Raw genomic sequence first — 22,649 nt, forward strand, 5'->3', positions numbered from 1 at the left:
ACTTCTTGGGCTTCAGATCAGGCCAGGTTTGCACAGAGCTGCCAGGGGATGTCTGTGCTGTGGGTGGGACCTTCCCCAGGCAGCACCTTTCAGCAAGAAAACAATTTAATGAAAGGGCCAATAATGCATTCAGGTTTTTTCAGGAGAGCTTTAGGCTGGTTATCAGGAAAGATTCTTCCCCCAGAGGGTGCTGGGCACTGCCCAGGCTCCCCAGGGAATGGGCACGGCCTGAGGCTGCCGCATCTCCAGGAGCTCCCAGGGATGCACAGAGTGGGGTTGTTGGGGTGTCTGTGCAGGGCCAGGGGCTGCACTGGATGATCCTTGGGGGTCCCTTCAAACCCAGGATATTTTATGAATCTGGAATGCCCTGGACAGCTCAGAGCTCAGGGAGGAGCTGGGCAGTCAAGCTGCAGCTGGTTTGCCCCCCAGATCACTGAGCAGAAATCCTGCTAATCCTGAGAGATGAGGAATCCCTAATCTCATCCTCAGAGATTATATCCACCCTTGGTCACAGGAATTATCTTCCACCCTCCATGCTGTGCCATGACACGTCATCCTCTCCTGACAGCTCCCACATCTACTCTGCACAGATCTCAAAATTTCTAGGCTGCCACACTTCCTTAATTTGTGCCTTTTGCAGGGCCCCTTCCCCCAGTGCCAACATAAAATGTTTTCCAAAGTTTTAAGTGGAGATGAAATCCCATGAAGTGTAACTGTCCCCGTTTCCAGGGAGGAGGCAGCACTCCATTCCTCTGGAAGCCTGCTCTGGTCAGAGTTCCCTGGATTTCAAATATGTCCAATGTTTTAAAGGGAATACTTGGATTCAGACAAAAACCAGGCTGCAACAGGCAATCTGAAATTATCCAGCAGTAATTTGATTTCCCTATTGATACTGTTCTAATCAATCCAGCCTGGAGCCCTCTGGAGCCATCTCTCCAACTGGGGGCACAGGCACGGCTTGTCCAGATCCAGAGACACAAACTGGGAGGACTAGAGAGCTGAGGAGGTAAAGAGGTGTTAGAAGAACCCCACTGAAGGAAAAGTGGCTGCTGCTCAGTCTCGGAACACTGACAGCAGTTTAAAATCACAGTTCTAATAAGCAAGGTAAAGAAAAATCCAGCTTCACCCTCACTGTGCCTCAAGACTCTGGGTGCAGCAGTCCCACCCTCTGGCCGGGGATGGATTTTTGCATTTTATGGAACCACCACAGAGACACAATGTTTTGCCCTGAGCTGTTTCCCTCCAGGCTGGTGCCACAGCTGGAGCTCAGGCAGAGGTTCTGCGTGGAGATTGGGCCATGCACAGAGAAGCAGCCAGCCCAGAGCAGGGCCCAGCTCAGCCCCAGCAGCCCAACCCTGCTGCACAGGGCACTGCCAGCTCCCCCTGGGGTGCCAAGGCAAGGGAGGCCAAATAGAAAGTGAAGAAATGCCAGTGGAACACAGAACCCTCTTATACAGGGAAGGGCTCAAATATTCCCTACAACCCAGGGAAGAGGTCACACACAGGGGTCCTGGGCCTCCTGTCTTTCCTTGGGCGTAAATCATGGAATCACTGAGCTGGGAAAAGCCCTCTAAGGCCATAGAGCCCAAGCACTACCCCAGCACCACCACATTCACCACTGAGCCGTGGCCCCAAGTGCCACATCCACAGGGATGGGGACCTCCCACTGCCCTAGGCAGCCCCTTCCAATGTCTGACCACCCTTTCAGTGAGAAATTTGGTCTCATACCCAAATCTAACCCTCCCCTGGCACAGCTCAAGGCCATTTCCTTTCCTCCTGGCCCTGTTCCCTGGGAGCAGAGCCCAACCCCCCTGGCTGTCCCCTCCTATCAGGTTCAAGCCATGACAATTGTCCATCCCTCCAACCCAGGACACAAAGGACACCCTGTGCAGTGCCCACGTTCCACACAGGCTGGAACAGGAGGCACTCAGGATGGGCAGGCCCTGCTCTGCTTTGGATGGATGGCAGGTCTGGAAAATACACCCAGGAGAAAAGGTCAATAAAATACCAGCAGGAAAACAGCAGCCTGCTCTGTGCAGCCACTGGAACACACAATCCCTTGGCCTGGCTGGTGCCTGGCACAGGTAAGGATGGCAGCACCCTATGAGATCATTGTGGAACACACAGGGCTGGGCTGGGCTCTGAGGGAACACACTCATGCAGGGGTGGGAGCTGCTCCCTGCTGCAGCCTGTGCTCAGACTGCCTGATGACCTGAGTGTCTGTTCCATAATTACAGCACCACCAGCTCTGCACCATCCCTCATCTTCCCAGGGATGCCCCTCTGGGCTGTTCAGGACACAAATGTCCTCCAGAGCATGAGGGGGACATCTCTACCTGTCCTTCTGAAATGCCTCCAGCACCCTGGAGAGGGCTGAACACCCAGCTCTGCAGAACACCCCTGGTTTTAGGGCTCTGTGCTGCTCCCTCACCCTCTGGGGTTATTCCTACAGCTCCTAAAGGGGTCCTACTGCACCCCTCTCCAACTCTGTGGTATCAGCCATCACAGACACTCTGCACACAGGAAGAGTCAGACACAAAGATCTGTGTCAGCTGGCACAAAATGGAGCCAAATCACAGAACCATTCAGTGGGGTTTGGTTGGAAGGGACCTTAAAGATCATCTCAGCCCATCCAGAACCTGTGCACCTGTGGAGGAGCACAGGGCAGACAAAGAATGTGGTGGTTCTGGTTATGGGCAGCACACCTCTTTATAAAAGTAGATCCTGATGATGAGTTCTCCAAGATTTCCTCCTCTCCTCTATATCAGAGTGCCAGATCTCCCTCCCTCCTGCCTGCCCCTTCTCTTTGTTTTTAATTCTGAGCACCCAGGAGCTCTCCAGTCTGGATCCTGACTTATTAATGATTTCTCTTTTGGCCATCACACTAAATAAATCCAGCTAACGTGCTTATCAGGAGCTTATCCCTTCCTGACATTTCAGTCTTGTAGCAGGCTCAAGGGTTTGAATATTTAAACAGCCAAATATTCTTTTGATCAGCAGAATAAATGACTTGTTACTTCCTGTCCTTAAAAACACCATGAACATCACAGAAGAGCTCAGCTATGCCGGCACATCTTCCACAGGGCTGTGGAGCTGTTCCTGTAAAACGTGGCTCAGGAGCAGAGAGAGGGTTCCACTCACACATCTTTAAATGCCTTTTCTACAATGAGCTATGGAACTGCCACGTTAAAGTCAAGGGAGTGTGAGAGTCAGCTCAGTCAGAATTAGTGCACAAGAAGTGGAATTCTCCCCCAAATCTCTATCCCAGAGGTTGCTGCTTCAGGAAAACATCAGCTTGCAGGGACACCACTGCATCTCTCAGTGCTGAGGTTCCCAAAACTGAGAGCATTCCTCAGATAGGAAGTACCAGCAATTCTACCCCGTTACAGAGATCAGGACTGCTCCCATGGTGTGGGGCAGGAGCCCCCAGCCAGGCAGTGTGTCCCTGTCCCTGTCCCCTGGCATTTTTCAGCACAGCACAAGGAATGACATTCACTGTCCCCAGTTCTTGCAGAGAGCCCCTGGCTCCTCATCAGTCCCAGCAGGACAAGGCAGGGCTGAGCCTCTGCCCTGCATGACCAAGCTCCAGGGTCTCCTCATGGCCACATCTGGCCACATCTGGCCACATCTGGCCATCCACAGCACAGCTGGGAGCTCCCAGTTTGACAAGGCCTCAGGAGAAGGAGGCTGCTGTCCCCTGAACCAAGGCACCAGAGATTTAAACACAAGATGGTGAAGTTAAGATGCTCAGGGATGAAGTGGTCAGCCCCGAGGGGACAGGAGGTGAGCAGGGCTCAGGAGCAAAGCCTGCAGGTCCTGCTGCCTGCCTGGTGGCCTTTCTCTTGTCCCAGGCAAGGTAGATTGGGCAGGGAGGAAATTTAGGAGTATTTTTATCTCTCTTCTCTTTAAAGCAGTGCCCTGCAAACACAGGTGAACTCTGAAGGATGTCCAAACAGGTATGGACGGAAGGAGCAGGCTTTGAAAAGCATCATTTGACATGATCACAACAGAGGCAGCAGCACCCTGACCTCCCCTGCCATGAGGATCCCAGGCTGTGAGACAAGGACAGCTCTGACTCCATCACCCCGTGCTGAGCAGCCCCTGTGTCCACCAGGGAAGGGCAGGCAGGGAACCCCAACTGCTCCACAGGGCAGCACCAGGTCCTGGCCCCTGGCAAGGGCTGAGTGCTCACAGATGACAGGCAGTAATGCTGTGTAAATTAACAGTAAAGCGTAGATTAACAGTAAACTGTAAATTAACAATAAGTTGTAAATTAGCAGTGCATGTTCTGACATCCTCTGTTAGAGGCAGCTGCTGCTCTGCTCTGTGTAGGCACAGCCCTGGAGAAGGTGATTCACAGACACCTCCTCTAAGGCAGGAGCCAGAGCTCCCTTCAAGGTCCATCAAGTGACACTGCCACTGCCAAAGGACAATCTATTCCAGCCCTCCATCCCAGGTATATTTCTGTCAGGTAAAACACACTGGAGCTGTTTTTTGGGAAGGTGAAAACACCTTTTTCGTCCCCTGATCAGAGGCAGCCCCAGGCTGAACGTTCAGACAAACATCAGTGAGGGAAGGGAGCCCTTCCTGTCCCAGCCAGGATTCCAGGGGGCCAGTCCCACCAGCAAACACCACAGCTCTGCTTAGGCAGGTTGGGGTAAAACTGGCACTGCTGGAAACCTTCCCTCTCAAACTGAAAACCAAATCCTTGGTACACAGCCTGAGGTAGGAGTGCTTTACATTAATAGATCTCACGAGAACTCAGGATTTTGACATCCCCAGGGCAGACTTGGGGCAATGAAGAAGAAAAGTGGCCACCGCTTGTGCTGCCTGGAACAAGGTGGAATGATGCCACTGCTGGAAGAGCTGGCATAAAAATGATGAACTTGAAAAGCACAATGGACTTTTAGAGACAGCTCTTCTTCTTTGTGATCACAGAGCCACGCTGCTGACGGCTTTATGAACTGGAAGATGAAGAGGTTTTTAAACCTTTCCTGTTACGTACAGAAATCACTGCAGAAGTTTGTTTAACCTCTGCCAGAATTGGATCAGCCTCAGCAGAGAGGTGTCACTGAGCCCTGTCTGCCAAATTCCTGCACGAGGAATGTCACACAGGGAGGGCTCTGCCATCCCCAAATCCTGGAGCTGGCACCAGGGAGAGCTCTGCCATCTAAAATCTTAGAGCTGGCACCAGGGAGAGCTCTGCCATCCCCAAATCTTGGAGCTGGCTCCAAGGGGAGCTCTGCTATCCCCAAACCCCAGAGCTGGCACCACCACAGCCCACCCCAGCACAGCCTGCTCACCAGGGCACACTGACACACTGGTGAGACACTTGTTCTGCTGGGTGGAAAAGAATAAAATCGAGTCCCAACCCTATCAAAAGGGTCAAAACCAATGGATGGGACTGATTTAGATCTGCTTTTCCCCTCATATTCCAATGTCAGGTACCAGTTAACTGAATGCAATTAACTGCCCATAAATACTGGTGCCCCTTCATGTAGGGGACATCCAGGGTGGAGAGTTCACAAACCAAAGACCCCACACAAATTCCAAAGTTTTAGAAGCTTCCCTTTATTCCACAGAGGAAGCTCCACACCACCCCTGCTATTCTGTGGGGAGATTTGCTCCTGTGCGGCTTTTCTACTGTCACAGGTGACATCTTCCACCTCAAAACAAAATATACAACAGAAGAAATGGGAGACAAAGCTAACCAGCCCAGGCACCCAGTTTAACCCAGTGCAAAACTGGAATCCCATTAAATGCCTCACAACAGGTAGGGAGGGATCCAGCCCAACCCAACACAGCCAAACAAAAGCTGAATTACCACAGGGCTAAGAAAAAACCCTCACAAATAAAAATTCTCCAACTTTTCCCTGTCCCCTCATAAAACCCCAAACCAAAACACAATCAATTTTTAGTGAGAGGCTGGAGATGCCCCACAAGTGGGGTTTCACATCCTTTTGTTGTGCCTGCCCTCACCTGCAGAGACCCAAAGGAAGCAGCCACGGCTCCCTCCCACAGACACTGTCAGTGCTGCTCCATCCCAGGGACCAGGATTTGAGGCTGCAGATTTGATTGATGCCACACCAGAGATGCTGATAGGAGCATCCAAAGCCTGACACAGTGCCACAGCTCCTGTGTCACCCTGCCAGCCCCCAAAGAGCCAGACGTGGCAGTGAGCGCACAGTGCCTGGCCAGGGGTGTCTGCAGGAGCACTGCCATGGGTGTGGCACTTGGGGACATGCTGGTGGCCTTGGCCATGCTGGGCTGGACTCCATGGTCTTGGAGGGCTTCTCCACCCAAAATAATTCCATAACACACTTGACAAAACACAGCAAATTCATAGCAAAATATGTGCAGAGATACACAATGGACCTTAAAGGCACCTTCCCTAGACATCCTCGTCACCTACACACACCACAGGCTTGGATGCACACCTGAAAAGTGGGGAATTCTGGACTCTTCTTCTCTCCCATCCTCACCTTACCAAGGCCATTGGACCTTTACCTGCTTTTCACCAGCCCTAACACCAAAACTCCCCCACCCTGCACAGCCAAACACATCCAGACACAGCCAAGGCTTGGCTTTGCTGCCTGCAGCTTCTCAGGATCCCCCTGGCCCACAGAAAACCCACAGGAACTTGGCAGCTGAAGGCCTGGGAGGTGAATCCTGATCCATCCATGGGGCACTGAGGGGATTGAATGATTTCCCCATGGCTGGGCTGCAAAGCACCGTGGCTGAAGGACAAAATGTAAATCCCACTGCAAGGTTCTGCTGTGCCAGCACAGGCAGGTTCAAACTCCCTGGATGCCTTAATCCACAGGCACTGCTTCCCAGCTCTTCCCTACACATCTGTGCTGCTTCCTGCCTGAAAAATCTCAATGGCAGAGGAAAAACCTTCTGGATTTGTCCTTCTGGTGACAAACAACTCCACAAATGAAACCCACTGGTACCAAACAAGCTTCATTTGTGCTGTCCTCTGAAATAAAGCTTCACCAGGAAATGAATTGATCTCCATTTGGCCTTTGTAAAGATTATAAACAGGCTTAAAAAGAAAGTAAATGCTCAGCCTGCTATTCATCCTGCCACTTCCTCATCATGCTCCATTCATTAATTGCTTATTCTAGTTTGGATTGTGCTGATTCATTGCACATGTCTGCTTGCAAAAGGGACTGCCAACATTAAATCTATTGTGTCTGTCCTATGACGTACATTTTTTGTGACCCAAGCACCTTAATACACCTAATGCTGTCTGGTACAGTTCACTGTTTACAGATCCAGGTTCTTAAACTATTTCTGACTACAAAGCCCTGAAACTTCCTCACATTTCCCCAGGAAACTCAATTTTAAAGCACCTAATTTATTCCCAGTGATTCTTCTTCAGAAATGTTCAGCTCTATTTTAGAATTAGGGTCTCAAAAATAGGCATTACAATTTGGGGACATACAGACATTTCTAAAGGCACATTATTTGGCAAGTCCTAAGAAGAAATTATCTGCAAAGTCATAAAAACAGAATGTAGAGAATGGGATTTACTCTGGTGAGAGGCTCTTGTAATAAAGTCATTAGGCTCAGACAGATCTAAGGGAGATAAAAGCCAGAGCAATTCCAAGTGTCACATCCACTTACCCAGCTCTGCCCATGCCCAGCTCTTTCACACACACACACAATAAGTCATTGAGACCTCCTTGCTCTTGGGTTTTCCTGCTGAAAAATTGACAAATGGCAGCAGGACCAAGGCTGTCAGAGCAGCAGAGCTTGACTGCCCCTCTGCCTGGTCTGGCTGGGCATGTGCTGGTTTGGAAGAGAAAAGCCCTGGGCAGGCCAGGGGAGCATCTTGGTGGCACAAACAAACACACGAGCCCTGATTTCCTTGGAAGCCAACTGGAGAGAAGTGTATCCAAAGCTTAAATTGGTTCATTTATTCTCATAAGCACAGTTTAGTCACAAGTATTTATGGTAACACAGGTATTTTTCAGCAGAGGAGTTCAGAGGAGCACAAAAGCAAGTCGTTAAATTACACTAATCCCATCCTCTGCCAAAGTGATCATTTAATACTTCTGTTTACATTAGGAACTGTTTTATAGCCACAGAAGTCTTCCCTGAAGCACCATGTTCCCAACTTTCAAGAACAGGTAATAACTTGGCAGTCAGGAAGGAAAATTGACAATTAGTGGAATGTATGACATAAAGAACCCCGAGGTGCTGTGCTATAAATCCATGGTCACAGTGTTTGCAGGTGACACTGAGCAGCACAGAGGAAATAAGAGACTCTCTAACAGCCACAAACAAACTCCAGGTGCTCTCCCCAAAGCCCCTTCTTCCCAACTGGGTTTACAGAATATATTGGGACTTCAAGCACCAAAGGTTCCTGACCACACACAAGCTGCCAGTGTGCTCCAGAGACCTCTGCTTCAAAAGGAAAAGAAAGAAAAAGCTGTCCTGTGTCCCCATCTAAACCCACCACAGAAACACAGCACAAAGCCCTAAAGTTTTCCACAGGAATCTGACAGCCCCAGTTCTAGGAGGACTTCTCACCTCCCTGGAGCCAGCCCCAGCTGCCTCTATGTCCAAGGAACCAGGCTACTCTTGCAGGTCACAGGAGCAGGCTTAAATCATAACCAACAAATGTAAGGCACAGCTGGAAAAGTGTGCCTTTAGAGTCTTTACTTGCTCGGTCGTCAGGAAAAAGCATTGCTGGAAATCAGAGGCAGCGTGTCCAAACACTCTGAGGAATAAAGATCAATACCAGTATTTATTCAACAACCTGCTGGTTTGTATTAGTGCTGGGAAAGCAATGGAGCAGCAAAGAGGCTTTTTCCTCCCTGCACATCATCCCAAAGGCAGCAGAAGTCACAGCCCCATCCCTGGAGGGCAGGAGGGGCACAGGGCACCAGCAGTCCCTGCACACACAGAGCAGCAGCAGCAGCTCCTCAGAGCTCAGGGCCCTGAGGATGCAGGAGAAATAAAAACCCTGAGATTGTCTGGAGCTGGGTTTGGAACAATCTTCTACCCCTAAGACCTTCAGGGCAGGGAGGGGACAGCCTGGGACAACCTGAGTGACACCACAGGACCTCACTGGGCTGCAGCTCCTCCCGAGGGACAGCTCTGATGTCTGATCTCTGTACTGTGTGACAGGGACAGGGCCCAGGGAAGGGCTGGAGCTGGGCCAGGGCAGGGCCAGGCTGGGCTTTGGGAAAGGTTCTTCCCCAGAGGGTGCTGGGCACTGCGCAGGCTCCCCAGGGAATGGGCACAGCCTGAGGCTGCCACAGCTCCAGGAGCTCCCAGGGATGCCCAGGGTGGGATTGTTGGGGGGTCTGGGCAAGGACCAAGGGCTGCACTGGGCGATTTTGCTCCTCACTTCAAGACAGATCCTGAGGGGCTGGAGCGTGTCCAGAGAAGGGAACAGAGCTGGGAAGGGGCTGGAGCCCCAGGAGCAGCTGAGGGAGCTGGAAAGGGGCTCAGCCTGGAGAAAAGGAGGCTCAGGGGGGACCTTGTGGCTCTGCACAGCTCCTGACAGGAGGGGACAGCCGGGGGGGGTCGGGCTCTGCTCCCAGGGAACAGGGACAGGAGGAGAGGGAACGGCCTCAGGCTGGGCCAGGGGAGGCTCAGGGTGGACATCAGCAGGAATCTCCCCATGGAAAGGGTGGTCAGCATTGGCAGGGGCTGCCCAGGGAGGTTTGGAGTGCCCATCCCTGGAAGTGCCCAGGGAAGGCCTGGAGGTGGCACTGAGTGCTCTGGGCTGGGGACAAGGTGGGGATGGGACACAGCTGGAACTGGATGGGCTGGAAGGGATTTTCTAACCCCAGTGATTCTCAGATTCTCCTGAGCTGGGTTCCTTCCAGCTCAGGAGGTTTCCATGACTTTGTGCAGCCTGGCAGAATAAAACTGCCTGGAGCCACACAGAGATGGGGCAGACTGGGCAGGACAGAACACACAGACAGAAAATATCCAAAAATCCTTCCCTGAGCTGCAAATCTGCTCTGGCTCTGGTGAACCCTGTTCTGAGGCACATCTCCTGCATGCCAGACCTGTGACACTGATACTCACTGCTTGATTTCTCTACTTGCTCTCCCAGAAAATTTTCAGGTGGCACCTTTCCAAGTACTGGAAAATATTACTTTTCCTTTTTATGGCTGAAGCTATAAAAAACCAAGGCAGGAGTGTTTTTCATACAATGCTGGATCAAACCCACAACCATCTATCAAGAGAGAAGGTGCACAAAGTCCTGGCTTTTTCCTAGAGCTGTAAGAATCTTTTAATACACTCCTACATGCAATTCAAAAGGAATTTCACATCTGAAAAAGTAATTTTTTTTTCTGATTCTTCCACTGTCTTGGTTCCTCTCTAGTTTTCCCTTCAGTTAGTTGATGAAGAAAAAGCCCAACATCTTGCCTCTCTTTTCCTGGCTTGTTGTTTGGATGTAGGGCTGAAATCCATCAAAGCAGTCTTTGCAGAAGGTAAATAATGGATTGTAATAGCACATTGTGCATGCAAGAGAGAAGAAGCTCTTCTGACCTCCTTTGTTTGCAATAAGCAGCAATCACAACAAATAAACAGGCATGAAACTCAATTTCCCAGCAAATTCCACTCTCATAATTCAAGTAGTTTGTTTTGTCTTCTTAAATGCTGTCCTTCTCCTCAGACTCACTTCATCAAGCCTGGCTGAACAGCCCAGGGCAGGACATGAGTGACTGGCACATCCCCACAAATGAGTGCTCAGGAACGCCCCAGATCCCTGAGGAAAGCAGCACTGAGCTCTCCCCTGGCTGCAGCACTGTCTGCACATCTCAGACACTTCTGCCACAGCCACAGGTCCTGTGGGCAGGGGGAAAGGCAAAAAGCATTTTGTTTCATCAAAGGAGGTTGTGCAGCCTCAGTTTTGGGGAGGAAATGAGATGAGGTGTACAGAGCAGGGACAGGGGCATCTCCTGCTCAGCTGTGGCAGATGGTGAGAAAATCCCTCACTTCAGTGCCTTGGTACCAGAGAAACCCGAGACAAAGGCACCTGCGAGGCCAGGGGGTTCAGTGACTCCCAAAGTGGAAGAGATTTCTGTATTTTCACAGGAAAATAAGTATGATGGCACATGAAACTTTTGCATCAGAGCCAAGCAGAGGGCACAGGCTGAGCTCCTGGCACAAACCATGGCCAGTGTGGGCTCTGCAGGAACGTTTGGGATCCAGCACAAGAGGTGGGAAGGCAGGAGGGGTCTCATGGGCAGGAGACTCAATTACAGCCTCCAGGGGCATCCTCCTGGGCATCCTGACATGTCCCAGTTACATCCACATTCATCACTTCCCAAATATGCATTCTGTTGTGATTTAAAAGCCAAAATGGAATTCTTGGGCCCTGCAACATCCCAGAGTGAAGTGAGAGGGAGGCTGAGGCCCCAAGGCTGCCCCACAGCAGAGGGCAGGAGGCTGAGCAGGGACTGGGAGAGACCCCAAGGGGAACAGGGCCCCCTCCACCCCACAATGTGCTCCAGCACCCAGCAGGGACACACTGAGAGCCCTCAGAGGCCACACACAAAACACCTGAGATAAAAATTAATCAGAGCTTGATTTAGTTTCTTTAAGTTGTCAAACAACCCAAATCCTACCCAGAAGCCAAAACTCCCCATCTTCTGCACTATACCCCAAAGAAAGGCTCAGCTTGCAGCTACATGAGGTTCCTGGTGATAAAGCAGCTAAAGCCAGATGGTGCTGAAAAGCCCAATTGCTGCCAGGCTCCCATGGCAGCAGCTCTGGAAATAACTTGGTGATTCAGGCACTGGGATGGCACTGACACCAAACACAGGGAACTGCTCCCCAAACACACCATGGGGAGCAGACACCAAACACGGGGAGCAGATACCAAACACGGGGAGCAGACACCAAACACGGGGAGCAGACACCAAACATGGGGAGCTGCTCCTCTTTAGCTGCAGCTGATGGGAGGCTGTGCCCTCCACGGGCCCATGGCAAACACAGACCCTGTGCTGTGGGAACACAGCAGCAAATCAGGCTCCCAACACCTCCAAACCTTTCCCATCAGAGGATCCCAGACGGGTTTGGGTTGGAAGGACCTTGAAGCTCATCCAGCCCCATCCCTGCCATGGCAGGGACACTGTGCACTGTCCCAGGTTGCTCCAAGTCCTGTCCAGCCTGGCCTTGGGCACTGCCAGGAATGGGGCAACCTCCCTGTCCCTTATCTCCCCACCCTCACAGGCAGGAATTCCTTCCCAGTACCCCATCTAACCCTGCCTTCTGGCATTTTAAGCCATTCCCCTATTGAAATTCTCATCAAGCCAGATGTTTTTAGCTCTGTGAGGGTTCCATACAATCTGAGGGTGTCCAGCACATCTCAGAATGGCTTAGAATAATATTTCTGAGGTGGCTGATCAGGTGTGCATTGAAAGTTAAAATGTTTTAATAAATGAGAAAATAACAAATTACACAGAAACGGAATAAAACCTGGACACAATGCAGAGAAACCTTAGCACCAGCTAAGACACCCCAAAAAGTGATGAGCACCTCTGTGTTCCTTCTTATCTACACAACTTTCTTTAGCAAACTGCCAATAGAAACAGCTCTGAGAAACACTTCCAAAACCCAACAGGTGCTTCTGTCCAGGCACTGAGCCAGCCACGGTGAGAAAAACACAGAAGGTTCTGGTGCTTCTCCTTAAAAGTCTGGGGTGAAACTGGAAACCCTTTTCCTCATTTGGAAACATTTTTTGGGGTGTGGAAATGCACCACAACATTCCTTCTCATCCCATCACTTCGTCCCCTCATCCAAAGTCCCTTTCCATGCATTTCCTGACCCATGTGCAGGACCCCAAGGCAGGCAGGAGAAGGGGTTGTGTCTCCAGGCTGGGAAGCCCTCAAAACGTGTGAAAAATCAAACCATGGGAGTTGCTTATCTCTTATCCTATCCTTGCTCTTCACTTTAATACCTCAAGGCTCCCCTCCTGAGAACAGCTGTGGAGAGATTTGCAGCAGCAGGAATGTGTCATCTGCACCCAATGATCCAATAGTCCTAACAATTGTGGGTATTATTTCTCTTAAATCTACCCCTTAATCCTATAATGCCATAAAATACCACTGAATCAGAGCTTAGCAGGATTCCAGAAAGGAACAGACTTTTAAAGAGATAATGAGAACTCCACATTTATATTGGATAGGAGTGAAGGGAGAGAATGGGGGAGGAAGAACATACCAGATGGGCAGATTATTTCATAGTTTCCCTTAATATGATTTCTTCAACCTGAAGCATCTGGTAATTCCACTATCAGAGATTAGATACTGGATAAGATGGACAGGCAGGCTGATCTAACAAAGCAATTTTATTTTCTGGCTACACACAGGAGAGGTTCCCATTAAATCCTGTATCACAGGATAAACAGAGGTGCATAAAATGTTGTATCCAAGCAGGGAATGTCTGCAGGCTCTGGGATCCCATGTAAATACGCTTCACTTTCAATATAGAAAACAACACATCTCCCAAACCCCCCATCCTCCCCAGACAGGCTGCGAGTGCTGAGAATGGATAAACAATAAAACTCACACAGCAGCCTTGTCCTTCAGAGGCTTTTGCAGAAAATTGAAGGAAATCTCTCCAGCTCATTTTTGTGGAGATTTGAGTAGAAGTTCTGCAGGCAGCACCTTGGGTACTTCCAATCTGGAAGCAGAGATTGTTTTCCAGAACATGCAGGAATCTCATCTTAAAGCCAAAAAACCCAATCAAGCATGATAGAAATGTGTTCCCAGTGCCCTTCTCATTATGGCACTGTTTGGCAGCAAGGTCTGGAATAACTCACCCCAAAACACCAGTCCTGCCTCATTTAGCCCATGGAAGAGCTTTCCCAGCCATTCCAACTGGAATCTGTTCCTTGATTCACTGGAAAATCTGGTGCACACCCGGCCCAGCCTTTCCTGCTCAGCAGAGCAGGGGCTCAGGAGCATCAATGAGGCCCAGGCACAGCTCCACACAGGGATCAGCTCCACGCAGGGATCAGCTCCACGCAGGGATCAGCTCCACGCAGGGATCAGCTCCACGCAGGGATCAGCTCCACACAGACCATCCCACACCACTGGCACCACTGCTCTGGGAACCAGCCAGGGCAAACCCCAACCCCCTCCATTGGCAACAGGAGGGAAGAGTTTCCACCTCCCAGCACAGGTGAGCAGCCCCAGCAGGAAGAGAAAAAGGAGGAAAAAAGGAGGAAAAGGGCTAAAAAGGGAGGAGAGGGGGATAAAAAGGGGGGAAGAGGGGGGAAAAGGGGGAGGGGGGGAAAGGGGGAGAGATAAGAGAAGCAGAATAGGAAAGGGGAGAGGGGAGAAAGAGGAAGGAGGAAAGGGGAGAGGAGGGAGAAGAGAAAGAGGAAGGTGAAAAGGGAAGGGATAAGGGAAGGGGAAAGGGAAAGAAGAAAGGGGAAGGAAATCGCTCAACTAAAGCAAAGATGATAATCCAAACTACCAGAAAGTGATGCCACAATTCCCCAAATCAGGGCAAACAAGGTATTCCACCACAGCTCCTGGTGCTGGGAAAGACCTCGCCTTCTCCTGAACATCATCCTCACACTCTGGGACCGTTTCTCCAGGGAAACTCCCTCCTTTCTCTGCCTCTGGGCAGGAGTGGGAGGCCCTGAGCTGTGAGCTGGGCAGGCTCCTCCTCACCAACAGTACCTGAAATCCCTCAGAGCAGGGATATCTGAGTCCCTGAACCCTCAGTGATGCTGACCAGGAGGTGCAGGGAGCCTGGAGATACAAAAATATACACAAAATGTGCCAAACTTCCCCTAAACTCTCCTTGCTCCACTTCCCTTTGGCCACAGGCACAAAAAAGGAGCAGGAAAAGGCCTCAGAACTCTGATGCAGCATTGCTCAGCACTCAGGGCAGTGACACTTGACCACATGAATCTTTCCTTAAAACCAGAGAAAACGGAGAGGAAAGGCTGGGGAGTGCCAGGCTGTGCCAGGACCAGTCCCAGCCCATTGGCATTCCAGACACTCTGCAGCCTTCAGCTGAGCCACACAGGCTTCACTATTATATTTAAAACTACTACATGCTTTGTAATGCTTATCAGCTGGAGGGTTTTCAACAGTTTTTTTTTTCCCACTAATGCTGCAATTTCAAAGCCATTTAGGCTAATTTCCCTTGACTTGAATCTATTTTAATCAGAGACCAGGATACTTGACTTAAATGGTTTGTGTTCAACCCTTCATAAAATCAGCCATAAAACTTTATGCACTAAATAGCAAAGGAACCTTGAAGCCAGAGGTAGGAAGAGGTGAAACTTTCCAAATTCTGCAGCAAACACCAACCTATTACACACCAGACCAACTGTTCTCTTGCAATATCAAGAAAATTGATCCCCAAAACAAAAAGAAAACCAATAAACAAAAGACACTCTTGGAGTTCTTGCATAGATAAAAGGCATTAAGTTGTGCAGCTGCAATCAGTACCCACAAATTCCCCCCCAAGTCTCAGCCCAGCTCCAAACCAAAGCGTTTTTAGTGCATTGCTGTGCCCTGTCCTCTCCTCCACTCTCCCATGGAATGATGGATAGTGGAACTGAGGAAAAATACAATGCAAGCCTGAAAATGTCAGAATTAATCCTTTTCTTCCCCCAACATGTGAAGAGAAACATTACTTCTCAAATTAATTCTCGCCAAGTAGTGCTGGCTCTGCTGGAAGTCAGAGCTGTGGATGAGAAATGGAAATCAGCAGCTCAGCCCCAGGTAAGTGCTGGAGAAGGTCTCGCTCCAAGGGTTCAGCATTGTGCTGGGATTTGCATATCACAGAGGCAAAGGTGCAGCTTGTACCTGCAATTCCGTGTGGCTGGAGGAGCTGCAGCACCAAAATGCAGGCTGGGCCTCCATTCCCTTGGAAACCCAGCCAGGGATTTCTGCTGTCAGTGGTGACAGCCCTGGATGCTCCGAGGGGCTGCTTGGAACTGCGGCAGTGCCCGGAGAGGGGAAGGAACAAGACCTGCCCCTGCTCCCCCAGCCTGGACAATGTGGAGCCCCCAGGGACAGAAGGGACAGGAGCTGCCCCTGCTCCCCCAGCCTGGACAATGTGGAGCCCCCTGGGACAGAAGGGACAGGAGCTGCCCCTGCTCCCCCAGCCTGGACAATGTGGAGCACTGGGGACATGGAGCTGCATCCTTGGCTGGCTGGTGCCAGGCAACAGCTTTGCCAGTGCCCCAGTGACACAGGCACTGGACACAGATCTTTCACAATCTAAACCTCTCTCAGCTCATTTTTTCAGCAGGCATTTCACTGCAGGCCTAGACAAACTGACACTTTCCTATTTTGAGGAACACTCTGGCGGCCATATCTAAAATGAACCTTCACAAAGATAAACTTGCAGCCTGTCTTTCCTCATCCTCTCAACAAAATGATGTGTCACCTCTTTTAAAGCCTGTCCTTCTGCTGCTTGGCAGGTAGACATCACCAGCACCTTAAAAGCTCAATCTAAAATGGAGAGGAAGGATATTGCTGCTGCAGAAACTCCCTTTAAAGGCCCAGATCTCCAACAGGAGATCCCAGAGTGTCCCTGGAGGATCCCTGTGCTGGGAGGAGACACAGGGCAGCCCAAGGGCCCTGGAGGACCTGCAGGGAGTGAAGGAGCTGACAAGGAGGGAGAATCTCTGCACACTTTTATAGGGTATTAAACACCCAAAGCTCAGTGAAAGCAGAGCTGAGCTTCTGATGGCATCACATCCACCAAAAATCATGGACTGCTTTAGGAAAACAGAGACAGACTGAGAAGAAATTCACTTTTTTTTTCCCTAATGAATCATTTTGATGAGCTCCCTCACTCTATCCAAATACCTGGAACAAGGGTGGGGCCAGGATCAGTTTCTTCTCCCAGGTACCACCAAGGACAGGAGAAGCAGAAACAGCCTCAAGCTGTGTCAGGAGAGGTTCAGGTTGGATATTAGAAAGTGTTCCTTCATGGAAGGGTGGTCAGGCCCTGGCACAGCTGCCTAGGGCAGTGCATCCCCATCCCTGTAGAGGTTTGACAGCTCTGTGGATGTGGCACTTGGGGACACAGGTCAGAAGTGGCCTTGGCAGTGCTCGGGAATGGTTGGACTCAATAAGCTTTGAGGGCTTTTCCAACATCAGTAATTCTGTGATTCCATGAGCTCATTCCAGCCCAACCACCCCAGTTCCTCATCACTGAGCAGGGCCCAGTGAACAGCGAGGGAAGAGCCAGCAGCACTCCTGGCTCTGGGGTGACACCTGGACACAAACATTCCCTCCTGGAGCACTGGCACTTACTTGGTTGGGCGATAATCCGGGATGGAACGATCCAGGGAAATCTTCTCACTGAGGTAGGAGTTATAGCCATACTTCTCGTGGGGTCCCTTGGCTTTCTCCTCCTCCTCAGGGGACAGGGTGGCTGGGAGGCCACCCTTGCCACGGCCACCATAGCCCTCAATGAGACCAAGGGACTTGGACAGACCTGGGGGAAAACAAAAACAACATCTCTGGTAAAACCCATCCCTGGTAAAACCTATCACAGGTAAAACTCATCATTGGTAAAACCCATCACAGGTAAAACTCATCATTGGTAAAACCCATCGCTATTATTTCCAACTCCCAAAGAAAAAAAATACTCCAAAAATCCTGGCTGGTTTGAGGTGGTTTTCTGCAAGCATTCCATGTCCTCCTTCTGTGACCCAGTGCTGGAACAAAAGTGACTCAGGCCTTGCGACTGCCGATGGCTCAGGCACACTGCTCCTGCCAGCCCTGCCCCTGGCGTGCAGCTGATAACCTGTCCCAGGATCTGTATATTTATTTAGTTGGTGGGGAGGTTATTCAGGCCTCCTTCCCACTCTCAGAGAGGTAATTACATGGAAGGTTAGATGTCCCCAGGAGAAAGATAGGTTGAACACAGAGCAGGAATAAAACAGGGTTGGTTAAGTGCCAGCTGAATGAATTTTTGCTCAGTGTGAACAGTGAACAGCATACAAATGGTAGGGATTTAAAAACAATTTCCCCTCCAAGCTTTTTTATCTTTTAAAGTACAGCGTTCCCAGACCCTTATCAAGGGGAATTATTTATTTATATCTGCATAGCTGAAGGAAATAGGCAAAGTTCAAAATGAGCTGCACATAAAGAGCTCCATGGATGATTTGGTGGTGGCTGTGGGAAGCCAAGTCCATGCTCATGTTATTATTTATTAGACAGGACATCTGGAATTTTAATATTTTTCATTAGGAGAGATTCACTCTCTTTTTGTTAGAAACATAAAAATAATAACGATGGATTTTGGTTTGCTTTTTTGTCTGTTTGGCTTTTTTATAATGAAAGACACCAGGGTATATTTGCATTGTTTCAATGGCAGAGCCCTGACTGAGAACAGGACAGATTTTTGTCACCTCTAATGCTTCTCAAGGGACAATAACCTTGATGCTGGTCCAGATCCCAAAGCTACCACTGATTTCCATTGTTCCGGACAAACCACTCCTGCCTCCCCACAGATTTAAATACTTTTTTTTCCTCAAAAGGTAGCACTGAGAGACAGGAAAAAATCAGCTGGGAATGTAAATCACTGCTGGAAGCACAGTTTGAAGAATTATTATTATTTGTTGTTGTTTTTGTTGTTGTTGTTATTCCTTCTGACAAGGAAGCTCTCAACATCCTTCCCAGCTCCTCTGACCACACTGGGCTTGACTAGATTTTATCTGAGGACAAGAACAACAACTCAGCTGCCAGGAGCCCCAGGCTGTGCCCACACATCCAGGCTGCCTTTTCCCAGCCCCAGGCTGAGCAGGAGCCAGGGATCACTCAGGAAGGCAGCAGAGGTGGCACTCTGACCTGCAGGAGCTCAGCAGGTCACTCTGTGAACTTCCCAACCCCAAACGCTTCCACTCTGGGAACCCTTAGCATCTCCTAGTTTGCTTTTAAAGCTTAATTTTGCTTTCCTTGATTCATTTGAACACATTCCTCCCTGCCCCAGTGCTTCTGGTGCTCAGAGGCCACACACCTGTGAGGAGGGAAGTGGGGACTTTCTGAGGGGGCAGGGGCTCCATGGAAGGAAGGACAGTCAGTGGGATGTGGGACCAAGGACATCCCAGCACCTCGCTCTGTCAGAAGCAGGTTTTGAAAACCACAAGCTCAGGTTATTACCAATAGCTAATAAAGATAATTAACTCAGACACCAAGGCAGTGCTTGTCCCAGAGCTCCACACTTGGAGCCAGCAGGGAAGGATGATCCCTCCTAGGCTAATTCATCCCCCACAAGATCCCAGCCAGTCTCCAGAGGTTCTTATCTCTGGCTCAGCTGAAGGAATTGTGCTCCCAAGCACCTCAGTGAAGGGCCTGGAATTCGAGGTGAGGAATCTCCCTCAGTGTTCCAAACACCACCAACCTCTGAGGCCATGCCAGCCTGGGGGACAGACCCCAGCATGTATTTATTTCCCTCTGCTCCCTCAGTTTATTTCTGCATATTTTGTCTTTCTACTACTTCAAGTCGGTAAATGCTGATAAACCAACATCATTTAACCAAAGGAATCAATCAAATGGATCCATTTGTGTTGGGCAGGGCACCACCAGGAGCCCACTCTCCTCCCTTGCAGGAGAGCAGCAGGAGCAGGGAGAGGCACGGAGAGGAGCATTCCCAGGGGATGTGCCAGGCAGGATCCCCTGTCTGTCTCCGTGCTGGTTCAACACCTCCTCTCCAGCCCAGGCTGTCGGGAGGGCTCAGCAATGTCACTTTGTGTGTGGCACTCAAAGCAAGGGTCAGGAATGTTTGGCAAGGAAGATAATTTATGTCCAAACAGAAGAGGCAGGAATTTGTTCCCAGCTGGCTGAAAAGGTGCCTCAGGAGGGGCAGAGATGAAAAGAAATGGTGGCAGCACATCCTCATCCAGTCAATCCATTCATTGGCTTTTATTCACCACATCTTTGGGCACCTTTCTGTGAACCTGGGGTGCCTTTGCTGTGACTTAAGGAATTACCCTGAGCCCAGCCCATGTGGCTGCTCAGGATATTCTGGGATTCCATGGAATCTGCTTGGAATTGGCCTGGAAGGGCCAGAAGTGACACACAGAGACAGCAAGGGTAAGAGCATGGTGCCATCAGCTCATCTCCTCGAAGAACAGGGCTGAAAGCAGAGTCAAGGCTGTTCCCAAGTCACAGAGCAAACCCTTTATCATTCTGGGCAGGCACAGAGCAGAAGTGCTGAACCTGTGCCAGAAAGTCTCTCCTGATGCCTGCTCCAGCCTACCTGTTGTGATAAAGAGCACTAATCCCACAAAAAATCTTCGTCTTTGGAGTGAATTCAGTCCCTAGGGAATTCTGCAAGCTCAGGAGATGGGAATGGGCTGCATGGAGATGAGGTGTTGGTGCAGATCAGAGCTCTGAGCAGCCACAAGCTTCACTCATCCCAAGGCCCCACTAACTCAAAGTTAAAACAGGAATTTTTTTCAGAATGTCCCAAAAATTCTCAATTTTGGAACAAATGGAATATATTGCTATTGTACTGCAGGAATAGAAGGGAAAAGAAAAAGCAAGACACCAATTGGAGCTGCCAAGATCTGAGCCCCTCCTGCTGGAACGGCCAGACAGGGGATCCCTGGGGACTGGCAGGAGTTGTTTTTCTTCAAGATGATATAAAAATTTAATCTCTACAGCAAAATTATTCCTAGACTGAGCACAGTTAGAGTAAATATATTAGTTTCTTCTTAAGCTGAGTGTATTTCAGGAGGAGGCAGGAGTTTTCTAGGACAGAGAAAACCTTTAGTGAAATACAATCTAATGTGATTCGCAGCCTTCATTTCCAAAGGCTCCCCGGGAGCGGGAGGTGGGGAAAAGCTTTTTGCTCCATGTCAGCCTCGATGAAGGAAAACATCAAGCCTCCCATACAACCCTCAGCTGAGGAAATTTGTGATGGGAGGGCTGGGGAAGAAGGAAAAGCCCTGAAATGAAAAGACATTTCTGAGAAATGTGTGCTGAGCTTAACACTGGGGGTGAGGAGAGAAAACAGCATCAACCTTGCAGGGCCTAAAGGGGTGATGGGGCTGGAGAGGGGCTGGGGACAAGGGATGGAGGGACAGGACACAGGGCAGGGATGGATGGGAGACTGGGCAGGAATTGTTCCCTGGGAGGGTGGGCAGGCCCTGGCACAGGGTGCCCAGAGCAGCTGTGGCTGCCCCTGGATTCCTGGCAGTGCCCAAGGCCAGGCTGGACAGGGCTTGGAGCAGCCTGGGATAGTGGAAGGTGTCCCTGCCATGGCAGGGGTGGAATAAGATGACATTCAAAGTCCCTTCCAACCTAAACCATTCTGGGATTCTAATACAGGAAAGATTTCTGGAAAAGCAACATTTTGAGCTTCATCTTTCCATATCTGTCTCCTGCAGCCCAAGGTACAGAACACACAGAGTTCAGCGTGGAAGCCACATTCCAACAGGGAAGAGGAACCTAAAGCCCCTCTTCTCCAGAAGGAGTAAGTAATACTGAAATGGTGCTGGAAAACACAGGAACCATACAGCAAGATTAAACTCCATGTGTCTGCAAAGCACAGCCCTTACCCAGTAAAGCACAGTGGATTTTTCAGCACCAAGAGCGCTCACAGGGATGTTTGCTCCTGGCCTAGGTCAGCCAGAGACAACACAGAATCTCTGCCCTGGGGAAATCCAAACCGAGGAGGTGAATGGCCCAGAGTGGGGGTGTGTGACCTGCAGGGGAGGCAGAGACAGGGGACACAGCAGAGAAGGCTCTCATGGCATTCTCTGAGAAACCAGAACTGCTACAAAGGGCAGGATGTCCCAGGGAATGCTGGAAATTGTGGGAGCTGCTGAAGTTTTTAGTGCTGTCCTGCTGACCACTGCAAACACAGACTGTTAAAGGGAGGGTTCATTAACAATAAGGTTGATGGGCAGAAGAACAGGCACCAATTTTCCTCTGCAGCCTTGGCAGAACCTGGGGCAATTTTCTCTCCTTGCAGAAGCTTTTACTCAATTTTAGCCAGATTTGCTCAGACCTGTTGTTATTAGGGCAAATAACTCCCCTTCCTCTGGCTGTAGGTTACATCTGGGTAATGTGGGACCCTGTGCTGCCCCAGGGCTGTGGAACTGTGCAGGGAATACAAACACAAGTGGCCCTGTCAGCTTCCTTTGCTGTCACTGTCTCCCCAAAGCATCCTCATACTCCTGCAGGGGAAACTAGAAGTAGCTGTAAAGGGATCAGAAGATGAGAGTTCAGTTTCTCCTGGAGAAAAAAAGTATAGAGTTTAAAAATGAGCTTACCTACTAGAGCCCAGTGAAAAAACAGTATTCCCCCGAACCCTATACAATTGTATTCACTGTACATGCTAAATTTATTTTTCCCAGGGCTGACCACTAATCAAAAGCTTATCCCCCAAATCAGATGCTGCAGCTGAAAGGTCAGTGTTTCCCCTTCCACGGGACAGTCCTTTTCCAGGAGCTGGATTTTAGCATATCAGGACATCTCCTCCAGTGCACAGAGCTGCCTGGTGTCCTTCACCATGCAAATGAAGTGCTGGGTTACTGCAGAGATTACCATGAGCATGGTGACTTTCAGAAGTGGGGGGTCACAAAAACTCCCACCCTCTGCCTTCACACTGAATGACAAATGGGAACTCAGAAAAAGCAGCAGATGAATGGGCCCAGGCTTGGCAAGCAGGGATTTTAGCAGA

At 50.0% G+C, this 22,649-nt stretch overlaps 1 protein-coding gene across 1 annotated transcript in view; it reads right to left on the reverse strand.

Annotated features, from left to right (window-relative positions):
• GALNT17 (polypeptide N-acetylgalactosaminyltransferase 17) overlaps window positions 1–22,649 on the reverse strand; it is a 211,584-nt gene that overhangs the window by 139,958 nt on the left and 48,977 nt on the right. Inside the window, exon 2 of the mRNA XM_063402370.1 lies at window positions 17,267–17,450. Within this exon, the coding sequence (XP_063258440.1) occupies window positions 17,267–17,450 (184 nt within the window). The remainder of the gene's footprint in view (window positions 1–17,266; window positions 17,451–22,649) is intronic.

This window comes from Prinia subflava, chromosome 8 (assembly GCF_021018805.1).
Source record: "Prinia subflava isolate CZ2003 ecotype Zambia chromosome 8, Cam_Psub_1.2, whole genome shotgun sequence".
In the NCBI taxonomy this organism is placed as follows: domain Eukaryota; kingdom Metazoa; phylum Chordata; class Aves; order Passeriformes; family Cisticolidae; genus Prinia; species Prinia subflava.